The sequence below is a fragment of the Carassius carassius genome, chromosome 2 (assembly GCF_963082965.1).
Source record: "Carassius carassius chromosome 2, fCarCar2.1, whole genome shotgun sequence".
In the NCBI taxonomy this organism is placed as follows: Eukaryota; Metazoa; Chordata; class Actinopteri; order Cypriniformes; family Cyprinidae; genus Carassius; species Carassius carassius.
This window is the reverse complement of record NC_081756.1, coordinates 41,280,522-41,304,712: the sequence shown is the minus strand read 5'-3', so window position 1 is coordinate 41,304,712 and position 24,191 is coordinate 41,280,522. Positions and strand designations below refer to the sequence as shown.

Sequence of the window (24,191 nt, the reverse complement as noted above, 5' to 3'; positions counted from 1 at the left end):
TTACTGGTGGAGAGGAGACAGACTGATAAAGCCAATCAGCAGATATGAGGATTGTTAGGAGGCCATGATGGTCAGAGGCCGAGGTCACACCTCTACTCTTTTCGAAAGACATCCTGGGATTTTAATGACCACAGAGAGTCAGGACCTCAGTTTAACGTCTCATCCGAAGGACGGTGTTGACACTATAGTGTCCCCATCACTACATTGGGGCGCTAGGACCCACACAGACCACAGGGTGAGCACCCCCCGCTGGCCTCACTAGCACCTCTGCCAGCAGCAATCTAGTTTTCCCAGGAGTCTCCCATCCAGGTACTGATCAGGCTCAGCCCTGCTTAGCTTCAGTGGGCAACCAGTCTTGGACTACAGGGTGATATGGCTGCCAGTATTGTTATCTATCAGCAGTGCTGGGTAGATTACCTACAAGTCGTACTACATTACTGATTGTAAAATTACGGAATGAAAACTATTAACGTAATCGATTACACATTTTTGGTAGGACCACTGCAATAATGCAACGCAAACCCCATACACTATACTGCTAAAAAATATTTTATAAAATATTGCACTGCGAGAGTTGTGCCAAATGAATTCCCATATCTTGGCAAAAGAGGAGAAATGTGGTTAACACTTTGAACAACATGGGACATAGCTTTCACATCCCCACTGTCAGACTTTTCAATTCTATTACTAGAAAACAAACACAAAGTTTGCAAATGCAGCAGCTCTCCAGAACACCAGATTTCCAAATTTGCTCACTTGTTTTCATTTAAATATTAGCTCCAAAATCAAAAATACAAGGGGTATTGCTATACTTGGTACAATATACAGTTTATTTTAATTTCAAACATGCAATAAAAATAGGATAGAAATAGCAAAAACAATGACAAACACCGTTCCCTTGCTTTGCCAGGTTTGGTTCAGTTGTAGCTCTGATCGACATGAAAAACAACACACAACGTGACATTTAGACAAAACAGTTGAAATATAGAAATGTGATGCGACAAAACTCTACACACGGAGGAAATGAGATGAGCTACCATTCCACAGAAACAAATCTCATTCCAACATTCTGAACAGTATACGATTCCCTAGTGATTCTGGTGTCATTGAGTGCAATTCATTCCACTCTGAGGAAATACAACTAGGATAGAGTGGATGTTTTAGCAGCTCTCAGTGAATCACCAGTCAGTGATGTTAAGGAAGTTTTTATGTTTTAGTCACAATACTACACTAATGAGAGGCATGAGATGATCCCACTAAGTGGACATGCGATGGCTCTCTGCTGACTATTAGTGGGTATGGTAAATCTTAAACTTCATTCAAACATAAAGGAGTGACATGATGTTTAAGCATATAAACCTATGGACAGAGTCTCCCAGCAACATCTGTGCATAGAGTTTGGGTTCCTGAACAATAAAAAATAAATGTACGAAGTCACAAAAAAACTGAACACTTTACCATTCCTCAACCATATACTGAACAGACTCCACATTTTAAGCACAAAGCGATGTCTTCCCTTGGAAAAGACGCGTTGACCAAATTGGTCATGCTATGAGATGAAGTCCTGCATGTCAAAAACAGCTTTGGTGAAATGCTAGGACGAGTCTTCACTGGCGTCTGGAGCAGTGCCATTACTGGACAGTAGAGGAGCTTGTTGGCGAAATGGAGATCTTGTAAGGCAGAGCATCTTTGGTGATCATCTTTTTGGTGGCTGTGACGAGACGTGAGTAATTTTCCCGGCTGTAATCGGAGCTCTGCAGCTGCATGCGCAGTAAGGGTGGGTTGTCCCGGTTGATGCGTGAGAGGAAGAGAGGAGGACGCCGTTGCCGCTCTCCGTCTTTAAGCGAGTCCGGCAGAGGTTTGTGTTTGCTCTCTGGCAGCAGCATGATGCACAGGACAGAGAGAACGGCGAAGGAGGCAAAGATCACGTGATGGAGGAAATAGCCGCCGTTATTCTGGAGCTCCATTAGAGAGGAAGCAGCCATTCCCACGCAGCCTGCGGCCATGATCAGACCCAGTGTACCACCACTGAGAGAGAGAGAGAGACACAGTTAACAACACTCAAACTACATTCTGTTAATACTATGTACGAATGATGAACTGATGGTATATCTATGGTTTTTAAAATGTTTTGGAAAAGTCCCGTGCATATCAAGGCTGAATTTATTTGAACAAAGATCATCTGCCATTTAATACAGTCGATTGATGACAAATATGAGGCAGGGCAACAACTTACTGCGTAATGGAGCCTAGAAAATGTCACTAAATTCAAGATATGGGGCAAGATGAAAGATGAAAAATATAAAGATAAATCAGAACTTTTCATCCCCAGTAACCCACAGCGGCATTTCGTTTCTTAATCTGTTTTGAATGAATTGGGTGAACCATTTGGCGCGTTGAACCATTGGCCATAGTCGTGTGACCGTATGACATCAAAGTACCGCGAGAGTGATTCAAAAGCACAAGGAGTCGTCTGCTCTCTAAGCTCTTGCGGTACTTTGTCACATACTGGTCGGTCTGATGGTGATGATCCGCTTCAAGTCGAACAAGCTTAATAATTCAATGAACCATTCATAAAAATCCCTTTACTTCACTCCTGAATAAATCAGCCATTTGAGCGAATCAAATGAATGAATAAATGACTCGCTGACTTAATTATTTAGAGCATCATTTCATTAAAGAAATAATTTTATATTTTGTATAGTAATAATAATAAAAATAAGAAAATAAATAATTAAAGTTATAATTCACCAAACCAAAAATGACAATTATGTCATCATTTACTCACATGGTCCAAAAGAGTATGTAATACATTTTATCAAACAAAATATTTCTTGCTGAACCTACTTCTTATTATCTCTGTTTGATGCTTTGCACAACAATGGCTTTAAATGAACTTTTCAGAGTAATTTCTCCAATTTGATGTGCGATTAATTAGATTCATTAATCACCACATCATGTAATTAAGACAGACAGGCAGCAGCTAGTGAGACTGGGAAAATACACATCCAGCACCCCGTACAATCAGCACCGGAGCTCCCCAGGGCTGTGTTCTCTCCCCACTGCTCTTCTCCCTGTACACTAATGACTGCACATCTAAGGACCCCTCTGTCAAGCTCCTGAAGTTTGCAGATGACACCACACTCATCGGCCTCATTCAGGACGGTGACGAGTCTGCTTACAGACAGGAGGTTAAAGAGCTGGCTGTCTGGTGCAGTCTCAACAACCTGGAGCTTAACACGCTCAAAACAGTGGAGATGATCGTGGACTTCAGGAGAAACCCCCCTGCACTCCCCCCACTCACCATCATGAACAGCACTGTGACTGCAGTGGAGTCATTCAGGTTCCTGGGCACCACTATCTCTCAGGACCTGAAGTGGGACATTCACATTGACTCCATTGTGAAAAAGGCCCAGCAGAGGTTGTACTTCCTTCACCAGCTGAGGAAGTTTATCCTGCCACAGGATCTGCTGAAACAGTTCTACTCCACCATCATCGAATCCATCCTCTGCACTTCAGTAACTGTCTGGTTCAGCTCAGCTTCTAAATCTGACCTCAGAAGACTACAGAGGGTAGTCCGGACTGCTGAGCGAATTATCGGTACAACCCTCCCATCTATTCAAGAACTGTACTTATCCAGAGTGAGCAAAAGGGCTGTTAAAATCACTCTGGACCCCTCACATCCAGCACACTCCCTCTTTGAACTGTTGCCATCTGGTCGACGCTACAGAGCACTGAGCACCAGAACGACCAGACACAGGAACAGTTTCTTCCCTCAGGCAATCCATCTTATGAACAGCTGATAATAACTGTGGGACACACTACACTATTTATATTTATATACACTACACTTTTTATCCAACACACATACTTAGCGTACACGTAAATCTTTTGCACATAATATACATGTACATACATGGAACACACTATACTACTTATATTTATATTTATATACACATACACTTATTTATCCAAACACACATACTTAGCGTACAGTTAAAATTTTTCCACATAATATACATGTACATACATAAATGCTCATTTTAATATACCTGCCATACATTGTCAATTTGTATATTGTCAATCCTTACCCACCTATTTGTATTTTTTTGTATTTTTTATTCCTTATTGTGTTTTTTGTTCTGTCGCTGTTATGTTGCACTGCGGAGCTCTGTCACGAAAACAAATTCCTCGTATGTGTGAACATACCTGGCAATAAAGCTCATTCTGATTCTGATTCTGATTAATTACATCAAAAAATTTAATCGCTTACCAGCCCTAATATATTTAACTTTTTGGTGCTTAATATTTTTGTGGAAACACAATATTTTTTCCAAGATTCTTTGTAAGTTAAAAGGAATGTTTATTTGAAATAAAAACCTTTGATAAAACAAATATAAATGTCTTTAAAATATGAAATATTTATAGTCTTTACTGTCACTTTTGATCAATTAAATGTGTCCATTTCTTTTTTCCTTTTTTTTTTACTTACACCCAGACCTTTGAATGGTAGTTTATCATTGTCACAAAAATATTAGTTTTTTTTCAACAGTTTCTTGACCACCGAATCAGCATATTAGAATGATTGCTGAGGGATATGTTACACGGAAGACAGCAGTAATACTGTTGTATATTTAGTTTTGCCATAAAAAGAATAAATGCCATCAAATGAATAAACTGTCTGTGTGTTGCCAGTTTCAGTTGCTACCCAAGAAAGTCTGAGTTAAAGGCAGGGTAGGTAAAAAAATGTATAAAAAACTTTTTTCAAATTTGTTTAAACTTTATTTATATATCAATACATAATTAAAATGTAAGTACTCTGAAAAAGAAAGTATAAAAATCGAGTGACTGTAGACCTCTCACGACTGTTTTAAAGACAGCTCATTATTTCCATTCACTCCACCCCCTCCCTTCTGGGCTCCTTCCAAAGCCTCTACTATGGCTCGCTAAGTAATGTTATGTTAGCTATATTACACAGCTACGTGTGCTAATGACACATGCTTCATGAAAAAAAAATGAATGATCAAAATACAAAAAGAAAGATTTACCTGTCCAGCAGAAATAAAGCCATCAAGGAGTCACTTTTCAGCCCCTTGAGTTCCCTCAGTTCTCGCCATCGCTGGAAAGCCACGCCGATTTTAACTCACGTTTTATTTCTTTGTTTATCCAAAGACTTTTTGTTCATTGCCTTTTCTTGTACTGTTACTGTCTTCCTTTTTTTGCCTGGTTTGCCTTCACTAACTGCATAGGCTGGTACTGTGAATTTTGCTTGCTGTTTCTCTGCCATTGTTTTGGTATTCCTAGGATCCGTGCCTGTTGAATCAAACGTGCTGTTTCCTTGAATCAAACGTGCACGCGCAAGTGGGCAGGTCATGTGTGGCAAAAGGGTGGTTGCCATGGTTGCGAGAGAGTGACAGTCGCCTAAGCTAATCCTATGTTTCGTCCCGAAATGGAAATAATGAGCTGTGTTTAATACAGATTAAACGGTCTAGAGTCACTCGATTTTTATACTCTTTTTATCAGAGTACTTACATTTTAATTATGCATTGATATATATAGAAAGTTTAAACAAATTTGGAAGAAAGTTGTTTATACATGTATTACCTACCCTGCCTTTAAGTTTGAACAAACTTTTTTTCATGTTCAAGAAGTTGGATGAGATTTATTGGGTTGAGCATAATCATGGTAACTTAACATGGCACAACTTAACCATATATATATACAGTCATGCCCAAAAATATGGACACCCTTGGTAAATATGATCAAAGAAGGCTGTGCAAATTTATCTGCATTTTTAATCCTTTTGATCTTTTATTTAAAAAAAATTCACAAAAATCTAACCTTTCAATTGGATAATAAGAATTTAAAATGGGGGGGGGGGGGATATCATTATGAAATAAATGTTTTTCTCTAATACACACTGGCCACAATTAATGGCACCCTTTTATTCAATTCTTTTTCAAACCTCCATTTGACAGTTTAACAGCCCTAAATTTTCTCCTATAATGCCTGATGAGGTTAGAGAACACCTGACAAGAGATCAGAGACAATTCCTTCATCCAGAATCACTCCAGACCCTTTAGATTCCCAGCTCCATGTTGGTGCTTCTTCTCTTCAGTTCACTCCTCTCATTTTCTATAGGGTTCAGGTCACAGGACTGGAATGGCTATAGCAGAAGCTTGGTTTTGTGCTCAGTGACCCATTTCTGTGTTGGTTCTGAGGTTTGTGTTTGGATTATTGTACGGTTGGATGATCCAAACATGGTCCATTATAAGATTTCTAACGGAGTCAGTCACTTTTTTTATTTTTTATCTGTTGGTATTTGATAGAATCCATGATGTCATGTATCTAAACAAGATGTCCAGGACCTCCAGCAGAAATATAGGCCCACAACATCAAAAATACAGCAGTATATTTCATTGTACACATGGGGTACTTTTTATCTCTGTGTTCACCAAACCCATCTAGAGTTTATCCTGCTAAAAAGCTAATTTTTTAGTTTCATCTCACCATAGAAACCAGTCCCATTTGAAGTTCCAGTCATGTCTGATAACTGAATATGCTTTACTTTGTTTTTGGATGAACTACAGTAGGATAATTTTTCTTGAAACCCTCCCAAACAACATGTGATGTAGGTTCTGTTTGACAATTTTTTAAAAGGTTTTCTGAACCCGAGATTCAACTATTTTCTGCAATTCTCCAGCTGTGATCCTTGGAGAGTCTTTAGCCACTCAAACTCTCCTTATCACCTTGCATTAGGATGATATAGACACACACCCTCTTCCAGCCAGTTTCATAACATTTTCTGTTGATTGGAAATTCTTAATTATTGCCCTGATGGTGGAAATGGGAATTTTCAATGCTCTAGCTCTTTTCTTAAAGCCACTTCACTAATTTGTGAAGCTCAATTATCTTTTGCTGCACATCAGAAATATATTCTTTGGTTTTTCTCATAGGAATGGATGATTAAGGGCATTTGGTTTTTTCCCCCCATTTATATTTCTGTGAAACAGGAAGCAATGGCTGGATAATTTCATGTTCATAATCACCCTGGAGTACTCAAAATTGTGAATATGAATGGGATTATACTTCACAGTTATTTTACTCATAAGAATTTCTAGGGGTGTCCTTAATTGTAGGCCAATTTAGAGAAAAACATTTATTTCATAATGATATTTCCCCACATTAAATTCTTATTATCCAATGAAAGGTTCGATTTTTGTTGATTTTTTTTAAAATAAAAGATCAAAAGGATTAAAATGCAGATTAATTTTCACAGCCTTCTTAGATCATATTTACCAAGGGTGTCCATATTTTTGGGCATGACTGTATATATATATATATATATATACACATATATATATATATATACACACATATATATATACACACATATATATATACACACATATATATATACACACATATATATATATATATATATATATATATATATATATATATATATATATATATATATATATATATATATATATATATATATATATATATATATATATATATATATATATATACATACACACACACACACACACACACACACAAGCTTTAGAATATATACATAGCTTATATATATTTATTTATATATATAGCTTTTAAAATTGCTAAATTTGTTAACATGCTTCTAAACATGTTTACTTTTTAAGCTCTTTTGAATAAATGTAAATTATTCAACAAATAACTTCAATTGATTCTTTTGCCTTAACCCCAAGTCGACAGAACGTTTATAGCGAGTGTTGTGAACCCAGTTTCACCTGGGTTGGATTTGTTTGGTTTCGTGAACTCCAAACCTACTCTGAGACTCATTCAACTAGATTTGTGTAACCTCAGATGTATGTAGTAACTATTTTATAGAGTGGAGAATGAGATTACCGGACAACTGTTGGCATGACTTCACTGCCAAAGAACACACTGAGCATGGCCAAAGCCTGAGACGAGAGGAGACCCACCACAGACAGAACTAGAACAAGCCCTCCGTGCAGGTCTGAAAGAAGATGGTAGAGACAGAGTCAGCTGTCATTTGGTAAAACAAAAACTAAACAAAGTCAAAGCATAGATTGGATTTGCCACTCTGCATATGATGCGAAGGCTTTTTAAAATGTTCACTCATTCTGGGATTGTCTATTCCATAAAAGCATACATGCCATTGTGTCTATTTTAAGACAAAGGCAGTCTAGTTTTACTACCTAACTTTTTGAACAGCACTTGGTCACTGTGTCACACTTGAAGAGGAGCTTACATTGTGTGAGGGCCAGCAGCAGCAGTGAGGACAGACCCGTGACTATAGCTGCCAGCAGCAGTATCCCCCTGCGGCCAAAGCGGTCCACAGACACACACAGGAAGATGCAGGCCAGAGCTCCGGTCAGCACACGCAGAAAATAGCTGAAGTAGAAGTGTGGAGAGTAGATATGCAGGTTTCGCGTGAAGCAGTACTGGATTCCTGTGCCAATGAAACTGAGGGACGACAAGGATAACATTTTACTTAAACCAAAATTAAATGATGACACTTTACAGTAAGGTTCCATTACTTCAATTTTGTTAACTGACAATGAGCAATACATTTGTTACAGGATTCATTAATCTTTTATTGGAAAGCATAAAAAAAAAGGTAATCATTATGTAAAGAATACTTTAAGTACCTAATATATCCACAGCAATAACTAGTAGTATAACTAATAAAGGTCAAACATTACTAAAGACAAGTGAACCATCAGAAATAAAATAAGATTACAAAAACAAATTACAAGCATAGATAAAATATAACAAATATACAAATAACGTAAGGTCTAACATTAGTTTCCAGGTACATAAATATAATAATCAAGTGTAAAATAACACAGTATAAATTAAATATAGATTAATCTTTGTTAAAGTTGTGTTCTGTTCTTTATTTAATATCAATAATAAAGACAGCAGCAGGTATTTAATTACTCAAGGAACAAATTTGATTTCAATATTGAAGATAGTTGTCGGGCAGGGCGAGGATGTGTTTTGGAAGCTCAACTGGAAATTACAATTGCCACGGGACATTGGGCTAGCGACTTTGCAAGCCCAAATTAGAGTTAGCATTTCCCAGATAGATTTTTGAGGAGTTCATGCCGATTCACTTATTTCCAATGGTTTAAAAATAGTGATGAATGCGGAATCTAGATTTCCATAGTTGTTATTAATTTTGCATACTTAAACGTAGTTTTTGTGTAAAAGTGTAAAAGTTTGTGATTGGCTTGCAGCAACATTTTCTAGTGTAACTTACAGAGTAAAGCCCAAGATGAGGCAGTTCTTCCAGATGACTCTGGTGTGACGCAACTCTACAACATGATGATACTCTGGCTGCTTGTCTTCAGGGAATACCTCGTCTATCTCTACAGAAAGAGAGAGTGTAAATTAAAGGGTTAAAGAGTGAAGAGTTGGTCGATTTCTGAATAGCCAAGAACACCTGACCAGCACATTCCAACAAAAATTCTCTAGGAGGGACAGGCTCAATTCCTTCAGTTTAAACACCCTAAATGGGTCTATTCACTATCCATGATGGGCCTTGATTTGCTGTAATGCAATTCAGTCAATGAGCTGGGATAGCATTGCATGGAGAAAAAAAAAATCCCAAGAAACAACAGCAGTCTTGTCATGGGAGCAACGCTAACCTCATGAACTATATGCTTCCTTTCATTTGATCCTGTGAAATGTATATCACACCATGATAGCTCTACTGATTGATTAGACAGCATTCGATTAGCTAAGACATAAATATCTCTGACCATTTTTCAAATGCCTTGCCCACACACAACTTTGGGTTTGTTTCAGTTCATTTTTTAAGTCATTATTTTTAATACTGTTGTCATTCTAACATAACTCATTCAGCCAGACAAATGCTTAAAAAAGTGTGCATCTGTGTATCTGAGTGTACTCTATGGGTCTGTCCCAATACCCACACTTGCAGTCTTGGCCACTTAAAAGAGCATGAACGTGACTGGAACTAAATGCACAAGACTGTCCCATGTCTGATAAATGCAAAAGCTCAGTGCCCTTAATGCACACTAAATCCACATTACCTCTAATAGCACTTCAGAGAAGTACAGTATATGAGGTTAAGAGTTTGCCATTATTCATCATACTCAGAAACACGTCACTGTTATTTAGTATCATCGGTATACATTAAGGGTGTAACGGTATGTGTATTCGTACCGGACCGTTTCGGCACAGGGCTTTCGGTACGGTGCACGTGTGTACCGAATGACGAATGCAATATTTTGTGTGCGGAACAAAGGTACATTTTCGTGTTTCCAAACGAACATATTAAGTGGCGGAAGTCTGCGCGTTCAGCGCAAATCCCGCCCTGCAGCTGATTCTAAGGCCGGTGACACACTGGCTGCGTGGCGTTTCTGCTGCATGTCAGTTGCGTGACGGCTGCTTCGCGTTTTCTGTGTCTTTACCATAGACTGTATAAAAACATGGACGTAGTGTCCGTGACGTCACCCGTAGACTGCTGAAGAGAGTTTTTGAAGCCTAAAGTGTGGAGAGCGAGCCGTCGCCATCTTGGCAGCGCATCACCGCGCGACTCTCCCGGACAATCGAAAATGGGCAAAAGGGCAGGAGCTGGTTGCTGAAGCCATGCCCACCTAGCGCGACGGCTGTGACAGCAGTGGCAATTCACCTGTCACTCAAGTGGCCACGCCCTTAATTATGCAGAACTTTAAGGCTTAATATAATTTAAAAGGATGAGTTATAAAAAAATTCACCCCCCTCACAGTTGTCATGAAGGGCAAAATTAGCTATATAGACCAAAATAATTTTTGCAGCCAGCCTCAAGCGGACAGTCGATGAATTGCAGTTTTAGTCACTTCCATATTGGCTTCACTAGAGAGAGCGGGAGGTTGCCGCTCGGTTTTTACACACCAGAATCGTGCGCGGCACGCTCCTGCTACTGTAGGTGACATAGAGGGAGGCCGCCGACAGACCAGGATCTTGTCTTCACGACAACAATATCTATACTTCATGTTGAGCATAAATATAAAGCAACAGCGTCAACAGTATTGACGGCAAAATACACTATGTTTGACAGGTGTAATATGCCAGTGTTTCACCAGCCTAAGGTTTTCAAAAGGCATTACGCAAGGGTGAACATCACTACAACTTGGAAAAAAACGATTGTAATTCAAACGCAGCTCCCGTCGGCATTTAAACAGACCTTTGCTCTTAATTCAGATCGGTCCAATGCAATAACGAAATCTGAGCAGGTCTAAAAACTGAAACTGTTGCCGCTGCACTTTACACTTTGGAAAAGTTATATATATATATTTTAAATATGAGCAGGCCTACAAGCTGGGATTGGTAATGCTGCACTGCAGTGTTTTTGTCGAGACCAGCTCATTCGAGTCCGAGTCCAGAGAGGGTTGAGTCCGAGTCAAGTCCGAGTTCAGAAAGGGTCGAGTCCGAGTCAAGACCGAGTTCAGAAAGGGTCGAGTCCGAGTCAAGACCGAGACCAGAGAGATTGGGTCTGAGACAAGACCTAAAGAAATCTTCAAGAGTATGTAAAATGTTTGGTGGAAATAAGGGTAAAATGGCCACATAGTATGTGGCGTAAAAGTAATTTTATTAGAATTATGAATTGTTACTTGTCAGTATTAAGTGCTCGTTTTGTGACCATTTTGTCCTACTTTGTAAAAATAACACAGTTGAGAGAAATAATGTAGCAATGTGGTTTTCTGGAAAGCGGGATCACTACAGGCGGATGGCAGGAGGGTAACTTAGCGTAAAATAGAAGCGAGCGGGCGGGTCAAGGTGTGGGAGAGAAACTGACGGGAGCCGGACTAAAAAGTAGACTTCTGCGCTGCGGCCGAACTAAGCATTAGCTGATGCGTAAAATGTATGCATATACAAGAAATTATGAGTTCTTAATCTTAATCTTTCGCTCCACATGTCGATGAAAATTGGAAGTTGTTCCCTTTGCTTCGGTGATTGATGTACCACAGAATTTACATATCCCAGAATGTTTCTTTTTTAAAGTCTTACTGCATACGAACTCTTTGTGGTTCTTATATGCAAACTGAATAATGCTTGATGTAACAGACATTTAAAAAGAAAATCCAGCTGCCTCTGCACTAACATTACGCTAACGTCTCACGCTGTTTTTATACAGTCTATGGTCTCACGTCACAAGAAAATCACCAGTCATTGGATGTGTCAATCAATGTAAAGAAACATTAACATACAGTAATAATCATGAAATATTTTGATTGGGACTCGAGTGGACTCGGGCATAAGTCCGATTCCTAATATGTTCGAGTCCGAGTCAATACCGAGTCAAAATGCACACGAGTCCATGACAAGACCGAGACCATTAAAATACGGTCTCGAGACCGAGTCCAAGACCGAGTCTCGAGTACTCAACACTGCTGCACTGTAATCATAGTTATTTATAATTTTCATTATATTTTATTTCTTATTCTTTTTTATATATATTTTATTAAAAAGTATTTTAAAAAAAGTGTAAACAAATTGTAAAAAAAAAAGTTTATCGCAATAAACAACCTGAAGTTTAATGTTTGCATTTCTTTCCCTTACTGTACCGAAAATGAACCGAACCGTGACTTTAAAACCGAGGTACGTACCGAACCGTGATTTTTGCGTACCGTTACACCCCTAGTATACATACATATATATGTATATATATGTATGTATTCTTCTTCAAAATACCCCATAGATTTTCTATGGGGTTAAAGGGTTAGTTCACCCAAATATTAAAATTATGTCATTAATGACTCACCCTCATGTCGTTCCAAACCCATGAAACCTCATCTTTGGAACACAGTTTAAGATATTTTAGATTTAGTCCGAGAGCTTTCTGTCCCTCCATTGAAAATGTGTATACGGTATCACTACACTTCACTGCAGTGTAGTGATATCGGTTTACGAACGAATCACTCGATGTAACCGGATCTTTTTGAACCAGTTCACCAAATTGAACTGAATCGTTTGAAACAGTTCGCGTCTCCAATACGCATTAATCCACAAATGACTTAAGCTGTTAACTTTTTTTATGTGGCTGACACTCCCTCTGAGTTAAAACAAACCAATATCCCGGAGTAATTAATTTACTCAAACAGTACACTGACTGAACTGCTGTGAAGAGAGAACTGCAGATGAACACAGTTCATTATCTGGCTCGGCTCGGCGTTCATCTTCAGTTCTCTCTTCACAGCAGTTCACCTGTGTATACACACACACACACACACACACACACACACACACAGTTAATATTGCTCTATAATGAAATGAAAAGCTTAACTTACTATCTTGGAAATAAAGCTTTATGTCTTTAAATCCGTATTGTATATAGTCTTATTTATATATATATATAGTCTGTATATATATAGTTATTTCTCTAAATAAATTACGTTTTCAGAATGAGCACTTTGTTGTTTGTTTTATATGTTGAGGTCATGTCTATCTGATCTTTATCATGTTCATGATATTCGCTGCTGTAATGAACGTAGCTTTTTAATAATCAGGGGAAATTCCCAACATTTAAATAAATAACTGTTTACATGCCTAGGTGTAACGACTGGGTGAAGGAGTGGCAGGAAGCAAGTGCGAGATTAATGAGATTTAATGAAGACAATAAGACGATACAAAACTGAGACACAAATAACGCTGGGAGGAATGCACAGTCCAAGATGGTGGTGAGGAATGACGAATCCGGAAGGCGGAGGTGAGTTGGCAGCAGGAGAGGGTGAGCCGAAGGTAAGTGGTGTTGCTTGGTGGTGGGTTGCGTAGAGTGGACGGGATTCCGGGGAGACACGGACATCCAATGCAGAAACACACAAGAAAGCAAGGCATAGGTTACAAACATGAAACAACGCTCTCACGAACACAAGACGCTAGACAAGCCAATAAATAGGGATGAGTAATGAGTGACAGCTGTAGCTGATGACAATTAACGGAGACGCCCACAAACTAATCAGTGCTGACGCTTAACACACAGACTTCACCCACAAAGTGCAAAACCCAGAGATCACGGTTTACCAACCGTGACAGTACCCCCCCCCCCTCTAAGAACGCCTCCTGGAGTTCCCAGAAGGGCCTACCTGCTGATTGTAATCATCAATAAGGGAGTGATCCATTATGTCCTTAGCAGGTACCCAACTCCTCTCCTCCAGACCGTAACCTTCCCAGTCCACCAAGTACTGGAATCCTCGTCCCCTCTGTCTCGAGTCCAGAATACGATTAACCGAATAGGTCGGTTCCCCATCTACGAGACGCGGAGGCGGGATTCTACTCTAGGGATGATAACCCGAAGACAGGCTAACCGTCGCTCCTAGCAACTTACAAAATTCTTTCCAAAATTTGGATATGAATTGGGATCCCCTGTCAGAAACCACGTCTACCGGGAGGCCATGTAACCGAAAGACGTGATCTAGGACAGTGACCGCTGTCTCCTTGGCTGTCGGTAATTTGGGCAAGGGAATGAAATGTGCCGCCTTGGAGAACCGGTCCACTACGGTCAAAACGACCGTCATGCCATTAGAGGGTGGGAGGGCGGTAACAAAATCTAGTGCGATATGTGACCAGGGTCTCGAAGGGACAGACAGCGGTTGAAGAAGCCCATCAGGAGGCCGGTTAGACGACTTACCACTGGCGCAAACTGAGCAAGCCAAAACAAAATCGTGGACGTCACGAGCCATAAGTGGCCACCAGAATCGTTGTTAACTAACCCCTTGGTTCGGCTTATCCCTGGATGACAAGCAACGTTAGAGCAGTGACCCCACTGAATAACTTTGGACCGTAACTCTTCCGGCACAAATAAACGATTCGGTGGGCAACCGGGCGGAGGCGTTAACCCTTCTAAGGCCGTCTTGACCTTCGATTCGACCTCCCATACGAGTGCTGAGATGACTATTTTCTCAGGTAAAATACACTCGGGAGTCACCGGGTGGGCGGAGGGATCAAAAAGACGTGACAAAGAATCGGGTTTGACATTTTTGGAACCCGGGCAGTATGACAGAGTAAAATCAAAACGACCAAAAAAAAAGTGCCCACCGAGCCTGCCTGGAATTGAGTCTTTTGGCAGTTCTAATGTACTCTAAATTCTTGTGATCAGTCCAACCAATGAAAGATACCCCTGAACCTTCCAACCAGTGACGCCACTCCTCTAAAGCTAATTTGACGGCCAACAATTCTCTGTTACCAATGTCATAATTGCGTTCAGCAGGAGATAACCGATGAGAGAAAAACGCGCAGGGATGCATCTTATCGTCCGAGGCAGCACGTTGGGAAAGAACTGCTCCTACCCCCACCTCTGCTGCACCGACCTCTACCACGAACTGCCTTGTGGGATAAGGGGCTACAAGGATGGGAGCCTAAACGAAGCGGCTCTTGAGATTGGTAAATGCAGTTTCGGCTGCATCCGACCACCTGAACAGAGTACTGGGGGAGGTCAAGGCCGTCAGAGGTGAGACTAGTTGGCTGAAATTATGAATGAAACGTCAATAGAAATTGGCGAACCCCAGAAACCGCTGTAGGGCCTTACGGGAATCTGTAGATGGCCAATCTATCACAGCCTTAACTTTGTCAGGATCCATACGTATTCCCTCGGACGAGACGATATACCCTAGGAAGGGAACAGACTGTGCATGGAATACACATTTCTCCGCCTTGACAAAAAGCCCTTTCTCGAGTAATCTCTGGAGCACTCGTCTGACGTGTTGAACATGTTCCTGGAGAGATGAAGAAAAAATCAGTATGTCATCCAGATAAACATATATAAACTGATCTACCATGTCTCTCAACACGTCATTAACGAGTGCTTGGAAAACCCCTGGCGAGTTGGAGAGCGCGAACGGCATCACCAAATATTCAAAGTGCCCTCTAGGGGTGTTAAAGGCGGTTTTCCATTCACCCCCCTTCCTGATGCGGACCAAATGATAAGCGTTACATAAATCCAATTTTGTGAATACGGATGCTCCCTGTAACCTCTCAAAAGCTGAAGACATCAACGGATAGGTGTTCTTTATTGTGATGTTGTTCAGCTCTCGGTAGTCAATACAAGGTCGCAGACAACCATCCTTCTTACCCACAAAAAAGAATCCCGGGGGGCGCTGGAGAAGAGGAAGGGCGGATGAACCTCGATGCCAAGGAATCAGAAATGTATTTCTCCATGGCCTCCCTCTCCGGAATAGAAAGAGAGTAAAGTTTGCCTTTAGGCGGAGACTTACCTGGCACTAAATCTATAGCACAGTCATAGGGACGATGCGGAGGAAGAGAAGCAGCACGGGACTTACTGAACACCTCCTTCAGGTCCAAGTACTCTGCGGGCACATTTGATAACACCATGGTCTCTTTCTGAAAGACAGAAACAGGCACAACAGGACAAGCAGAAACCAGACAAGACTCATGACAACTTTCACTCCACAAGGTGACAGTGTTGGAACCCCAATCCACTCATGGATTATGTTTGATTAACCAGGGGTGACCTAAAACAATGGGAGCTACAGGGGAGTCCATGAGGTAAAAGTATATGGTTTCACTGTGGTTGGCTGAGGTGAGCAGAGTGATGGGTTCAGTGTAGTGGGTGACGTGTGGCAGTTCCTGGCCATTGAGTGCGGTGACATGGATGGGATGAGACACAGGAAGGACAGGAAGGTTCAAGTGACGGTACAGAAGGGCTTGACAGTCTTGAGTGTGGTTCTCCCACCGCAGTTTCACCGGAAGGAGAGTCGATGATGTGGTTGAGGACTTCCCGGCGGAGATCCCACCCGATAGTAGCCTCAAACTTACTACAGGGGATGAATGGATGGAATGCTCCGAGCCACCGTAATATAAACACAGTCCTTGGGACCTCCCCCGCTCTCTCTCCCTCCGGGAAAGCCGAGCTTTACCCACCTGCATGGGTTCGTGATCGTAGACGGGACCAACCATGTTCTCTCGACTCGAGCGGCCCCTTTCCGGAGAGACGTAATGGCGTGTAGGACTGACTTGTCTACCCAGGCGGTTAATCCGAGCGTCCACCCGAAGGGCCAGGTCGAGTAGGCCGTTGAGCGTTGGGGGCAGCTCGAGGAGGTAGATCTCCTTCTGAACACGGTCGGCCAGCCCATGCAGGAATCGATCCCACTGTGCCGCCTCGTTCCACTGGCACACGGCCGCCAGGGTGCGGAACTGAATGGAATAGTCCGCCACTGATGATTTTCCTTGTTTCAGGTCCGAGAGCTGGTGAGCGGCCTCCCTGCCGGCCACGGCTCGATCGAAGACCCGTTTCATCTCTTCGGAGAGGGAGTGGAACGAGGCGCAACACGGATGTTGATTCTCCCACACCGCCGTCCCCCATAAGGCGGCCCTGCCAGAGAGTAGGGTAAGAGTGAACGCAACCTTGGACTCCTCTGTCGCGAAGGTGCGGGGCTGCAATGCAAAATGCATCGAACATTTGTTAAGGAAAGTCTTGCAAAAGTTTGGCTCACCGGAGTAACTCTCTGGCGCCAGAAGTCGCGGCTCTGGCCGGAAGTGGTCCTGGGAGGTCTCCCGGGGAACGGGCGGTGCGGTGGGCGCAGTGGGAGAGGTGAGTTGATGAATCTGCTGGATGAGCTCGGACACCTGTGTCACCAGCGCTTGGATCGTGCGTCCGGTGTTCAAGATGCTCTCCTGCTGCTGATCCATGCGGTTGACGCTGTGGTGAATGAATTCAGACAGTGAAGTGGTGCTCGCTGCTTCCATGGTTGGTGAGAGTGTTCTGTAATGACTGGGTGAAGTAGTGGCAGAAAGCAAGTGCGAGATTAATGAGATTTAATGAAGACAATAAGACAATACAAGACGGGGTTCCGGTGAGACATGGACATCCAACGCAGAAACACAAAAGAAAGCAAGGCATAGGTTACAAACATGAAACAACGCTCTCACGAACACAAGGCGCTAGACAAGCCAATATATAGGGATGAGTAATGAGTGACAGCTGTAGCTGATGACAATTAACGGAGACACCCACAAACTAATCAGTGCTGACGCGTAACACACAGACTTCACCCACAAAGTGCAAAACCCAGAGATCACGGTTTACCAACCGTGACACTTACAATGGTGTTTGCATTGTAAGAATGTACATAGATACTTCAGATTTATAAATGCTGACTTGTTAGGTGATGTTTTCTCATTAAAATCATACAAATTCCTATTAATTCAATAGAATGTTTTCGCACACTAGGGATTACCAATATGGCGGCGCGGCGGCTTCACTTTCATGACGTCATAAGCAATCCAGTTCTATATTATAGATCAGTGGTACAACCTCTCTTTATAAACATAAAAGATGTATTTTCTTAATGATCACTAATATAGTTCATGGAGAGATGGCAAAATTGAAATGTATTAAACATATACTTTAGGGCTGAAACGATTCCTCGAGTAACTTGATTACAAAAAATGATCGAGGCAAATTCCTCTGCCTCGAAGCCTCTTTTAATTTATTTGAAATCTCACGCCAGGTTCTTTCGCAATGATTTTTTTAATGTGACAACGCGTTTACGTCACCCACAAAGCAGAAAGAGACACAAGCGCTGAGTCCGAAATCGCATACTGCAAGGAGTCAGCATTGTTTTGATTTGAGGGCGCATGCAAACGTAAAGAGAACGTCGTGGCGTGTGTCCATTGCAAGATAGAGCTGGCATACCACAACTAGGGCCCTATGATTTCCGCGATGCAGAAAACGTGGAGGGAATCACGGAATCCAGTCAAAAAACCGGAATTTACAGTTTAACGCGGAATGGCAAGGAATTTGCCAAATTTTGAATGAATTAATCAAAAATAGGTCATTGCACTTATATCAAATCACGATATGGACTAATATCTGTAAATATTAAGCCGGAACAGTCTATTTAAATATGAATCCTGCATGTTCTTTGTGTCTCTGTAATGAATGGCGCAGAAGCGCGAGTTGCCATGAACCGGGCCTGAGTACGATTGTCCCCCCTCCCCACTCCCCCTCTGGCCTGCACTCACATCAGCATTCGTGCCGGAGAACGCTTACGTCATTATGGTGCGACAGTTTCGGGATAAACAGGAAGAGCGGCGCTCTCTGAACACAATGGAGTCCATCGCTCTGTTTTCTTTGTGGATAATTTTGTGTCGTTTGGTCCACGGTGGTCCACAGCCCTCTCACAGCCTGTTGTTAAACAGATGTGTCGCCTTAGTGGCGCGAAAATTTTCACGTCATCGTGCTGCTCATATGAGGAGGTTTGCAAGGTACCAGCTGAGCTTTTGGAGCGTCGCAAAACCGTGACGCCACGCGTCCTGTTCCGTGCTCCAGCACGGTTAGCGCTCACACTGCATGCGAACCGCGCCCGAGTCCAACCGAACCGTGCTCTGGCCCACCTCTTCCAAGCGGGCCAGGGCCGGCCAATCGAGCCGCGCCCGGGCACGGTACGGAGCACTCACACTAGTCAAACGAACCGCGCTTTGGTGGTCAAACGCACTCGGGCACGGTTCAAACTGGCTAGTGTGAGTACACCCTAAATAAGGACGTGAACACATGAACAACATCTCCAGAACTGCTCTGACAGTCACTTCATGAGCATTTGACCGTTTGATTTGAGTAAAACTAGCGTCATATCACATACACAGAACTGTAAAGGTACGTCAACCCGTCAAAATAAAAGTCCGGTTAAAGACTATTGTTCAGCAGAATGTACTTAGCCTACTACAAAAAAAATAAAAATAAATTTCAAACATTATTTTTTTTTTAAGATTTAATCACACAACATTTCTTCCATGTTTTATTTTTAATAGTAAATCCCCTTTGTTTACCAAAAAGTTAAGGTAATATTCAATAATTAAAAGATAAATTAAATTAATGTTTTATGTGTTTAATGTTTAATGTGCATCTCAGAAAATGCTTTATTTTTATTTTTATATATATAATTGAATGGCACTTAAATGCACTTAATTCATCTGTCAACTTTATTGTCGAGAAACAATGGGTACTAATTAAATGTTTATTTTTGATGTATGCATTGCATTCTATGCATTTAAAAAATAAAAATATTTTTTTTCTAAAAAAGGAAACTTAATTGTTCATTTTAAGAGACCCAGGAGTCTTACTTTCTCTTGAATAATTAATATTGCACTTTAATTAAGCAAAAACACATTTTATCCGATCACTCGATTAATCGATGGAATTTTTGGTAGAATACTCGATTAGGGATGGCCGTTTTCCGCAAATATCACATTCGAATATTTGAGCTCACAAAAAACGAATATTCGAATATTAATTTATTTAAATTAAGTTTAATGAGACAGACGTTATTTTTCAGCAACATTTACTGTTTCCGTCATTTTGAACAAGCTTACACACAATAAGCTTGAACATTACACATCGTGTTTTGTAGCTGAAAACCTTTAACAATGCGTGCAGACAAACAAAAGTACAGATTAAAAGCAAAAAAAAAAAAAAAAGTGAACAAAGAAAAAACGTAAAGCAGCCTACAGCAATTAGGCTATTGTAGAACATAGCCTACACTTAACTTTGAAACTGTCAGCAAATCTTTTTTGCTTTTTTCTATTGTTTTACATGTTCTTGTTAAGAAATACGGGCATGTAAACATGATAGGGGGAAAGTCGGCTCCTTAGTCTGTTAACAATTAGGCCGGCCGCGGAGAAAACACGCTTTGACGGCACAGAAGTTGTCGGGACTCACAAATAACGGTGTGCTAAGTGAATAAATTTTGTGAAACGCTTCGTGTTTTCGTTACACCACAGAATGGGATCCTCATCTGGTGGAATACATGGCTCCAGCAAGAACTGTTCCCCTGGACTCTCTGTAACCATCGCTGAAGAACTGGCTCAGCCTTTTCCGACGAGTGGGCATTGCATCCTCTTCATCGTTGGTGGAGGCGGCTGCATCCGCACCACTCGCATCAAGGAAAATGTTCTGATAATGTTCAAAAAAGTTTTTTCAAAAAGGAAATTTCAATTTTTTATTTTATTTTTCTTTTGCGAAATTCGAATATCATTTTTATTTATCGAATAATTAGAGCAGAACGAATATTCGAATGTTCGACTATCCGTGCACACCCCTATACTCGATTACTTAAATATTCGATAGCTACAGCCCTAATACACTTTATAAAAACAAAGAAATATATGCCAATATTTTCTGTAAAATAATTAAATTAGCTAATTTAGTTTAAATGAAGGATTGCAGAAATGAGTACACCCTAGATTTAATTCAGCAAATGTATAATATTCTAATACTAAGTATGTCCTCCAGAACTTTCAATATACTGCTCTGACCCTTCATGGCACAGAATGTACAAGTTTATGACAAATGAATCTGTACTGTTTAGCTCCTAAAGGATGACCTCCTTAAATGCTCTGGTCTTTTACAGGGAGTTTTGATCAGCTCGTCTCTACACAATCCCCCACAGCTACTCAAGAGCATTAAGATTGAGTGAAATAGATGTCCACTGAAATATTTTCACGTCGGAAGAATGCATACCATCATTGTCATGTTGAAAAAATGGCCAACAACTCACGGAATGAGGAGAGGGTAGCATCTTCTGTTTCAAGTTTTTGTATTACATCACACAGTGGTGTGTGAATTCATGCCAGCATTGATTAAAGCACAACTCACTCACACCTTCAGCACTCATTCATCCTAATATAAAAGCTTTACTACCACTGAACGTCACTGTGGGTACCAAGCACTTCTCACTGTACTCCTCCTCTAGCTACACCAGAACATTTTGGATGCTTTTAGAGTAGAGTATGAATAACCAGAAGTCTAGATTTTGTAATTATGGGCCATTGAAAATGTTAAATGAGTTACTTGTAGTTTTGGTAGTTCCAGTGGTGACAACAACCATGCATTTCACTTCTGCTGGCTGCATCTTACTCTGTGGGATAAACAGTCACTCTTTTCAGTCACACTTGAATGGTATTTCTCCTGTCCTTTTCTAGGAAAAACACTCACCACTAAATAAAAACTGGAAAAAAAAAGTGAAGGCCCGATTATTTCAGGGGCCTTGACACAAGTCTATTGTTTTTGAATGGTGGTGTTACTTCTGCTATATTTTCACACTTAAATCAATGATTTGGTATTCCTCTTGTACCACTGTCCTTTTTTGTGCTAAGAAATAAGTCTCCTGGCGATTCTCTCCCAAGTGGTTCCATTGTTGTCAGCATTATTTTATTATGTCATTTTATGACAGTTATTTTGTTTAGCACAAGTTTAAATAAAAATGAAATACTGCCTTTAGAACTCTCTGAAATAAAACATGTTTTTAGAGGTTCAAGTGCGTAGTGCTGAAACCCTATTGTAATTGTTAATTTTATTATTATTCTGCCCTAAACCTGATCACACATACCAAGGCATTAGGCCTGGAGCCTTGAAAATTTGCCAGATTGTAGGGCTCAATTTCTGGAGAAGTTGACAGAGTATGACACAGATCGGCCAAACGGTGGTGCTAAAAAAAAAAAAAAAAAAAAAAAAAAAAAAAAAAAAAAAAAAAAAAAAAAGGAAATATCACATTTTTGGCCATAAATCCTGAACTACTTGGTGCAGACTCAAAACTCAAGTGGAATTTCTATCAGAATGCTTCACTGAATCCAAACAAAATGCCTATCTCCTATTTCATTTCTGATATGCATCCATTTCGAATTTTGTCCAAAACCTACTTCTGCAAATTAGTGCTGAATTTTCTTTCTTGTGCCTAGGCCACTAAGGGGTGCCAAAACGGTCAAAGGGGGAGAAGCCATTTTTGCAAAAATGGCCATAACGCAAGGACAATTTGAGACATTTCTAACCAAACGTGGTACACATGTGTTAGCTTAATCTGATGTCACAGTAAAACTGTGGTAATTGGCCCCTAGATGGCGCTATAAAATGTAAAAACATGAAAATGGCTCTAACTATGCAACTGATTGGAATGAAAACTTGGTGGGCTTGTTCAACTCATGGCCCTAAAAATGTGTATGAATTTTGAAAGAAATTGGCCACTAGTTAGTGCTATCGAGTTTTATGACTCTGTAATCAATATTCATATCATTTGATAGATCTGTTCTAAAGCTGAACAACTTAGCCTTATGGACCACTTCTGTCAATCAAATCATTCATTAAATATTCATGATTATGTGAAAAACCTCACTCATTTATTTAAGTGTTTCTTGTTTTTGGCCTTTTTTTTGTTTTGTAAATAATTAAAACTAATACTGATTGAAGCTTTTTAGATTAGTAGCTAATGTTTGTAATGCTGAGATTCTTACCTGACAGCAGTGTTTCGGCAGGGTAGAGCTCATCACTAACACACATGCCATTTCGTGCTGAAAAAGACTGGAGACACTTCTTTGCTTGAGAAATCTGAGATGTAGCTATGAGCCAACGAGGAGATTCTGGGAACAATGAAGCACACCTGTTGGCACATTTGCAACACACACACACAATCACATTATTAGAGGTGAGCAGGCTTAAATTATTAATCGGTCTTAATGTTGGTAATCTTATAGGCCTGAAGTAAATGCTACAATGACTGTTTGTGTAAAATAAATGATTAACAATACACTAAATGTTCTGTAAAGGCTTACTCATATTTACATCCTAGATGATTCATGAGGGAAGAGTAATTTTATCATATGGTACACCTTACTCTAAACTTAGCAGTTATCCAGCAGTTCTCATTCAATTCTTGTAGTGAACTGAAATGTGTGCAGAGGATTGTGGGTACTGGAGGTCATGAAGGATACACTTGATGACAGCGTTTATCTCACTCACCACCAATAAGAAAGTAGTAGCAGCAGGGGCAATGTGGCAACAGCCTGAAGTACAGGCCAATCGCGACAAAGCACAGCAAGCCCTGGCAACAGAAGCTCTGCAAACACTGCAAAGAAGCCACTGACCATGGACACCAAGAGTCTGTGAGGCGGGTCACACCACTCCAGTCCTGAACCATGTAAAAAAAAAAAAAAAAAAGCAAAAAAAAAAAAAAATGGAATAATGAGAAAAAATTGTGAAAGTTAATTTTTGCATTTCTTTTTTAAATTTGGATATAAGTTTTGAGAGGTATGTCAAGGGAAGTATTAAAGAGAAATATTGATGAGCGTAACCTGAACTCTGGAAGAAAGTTGGTGTCTTCCTACAAACTCCTATCCTTATATTTGTGTCCTCTATCCAAATATTGTTCATAAAGTCACTCTTT

The 24,191-nt window shown here is 40.6% G+C and overlaps 1 protein-coding gene across 1 annotated transcript; it reads right to left on the bottom strand.

Annotated features, from left to right (window-relative positions):
* Positions 1-812: 812 nt before the first annotated feature.
* LOC132109836 (putative solute carrier family 22 member 31) lies at positions 813-23,982 on the bottom strand. The gene is made up of 6 exons (XM_059516221.1): positions 23,768-23,982; positions 23,263-23,408; positions 9,275-9,383; positions 8,261-8,475; positions 7,894-8,005; positions 813-2,028 (listed from the first exon to the last, which is right to left on the bottom strand). The coding sequence occupies exons 1-6, from the start codon at positions 23,893-23,895 to the stop codon at positions 1,632-1,634; spliced, it is 1,107 nt and encodes a 368-aa protein (XP_059372204.1). The 5' UTR covers positions 23,896-23,982; the 3' UTR covers positions 813-1,631.
* Between the last annotated feature and the right edge of the window lie 209 nt (positions 23,983-24,191).

What these genes read in the sequence shown, in the direction of transcription:
- LOC132109836 (XM_059516221.1), bottom strand. Translation starts at nt 23,895, where the DNA reads ATGGTCAGTGGCTTCTTTGCAGTGTTTGCAGAGCTTCTGTTGCCAGGG. An exon ending in TGCCGAAACACTGCTGTCAG is followed by an intron (nt 9,384 to 23,262) that starts GTAAGAATCTCA and finishes CTCTTTCTGTAG; the next exon opens with AGATAGACGAGGTATTCCCT. An exon ending in GCTGCTGGCCCTCACACAAT is followed by an intron (nt 8,006 to 8,260) that starts GTAAGCTCCTCT and finishes ATCTTCTTTCAG; the next exon opens with ACCTGCACGGAGGGCTTGTT.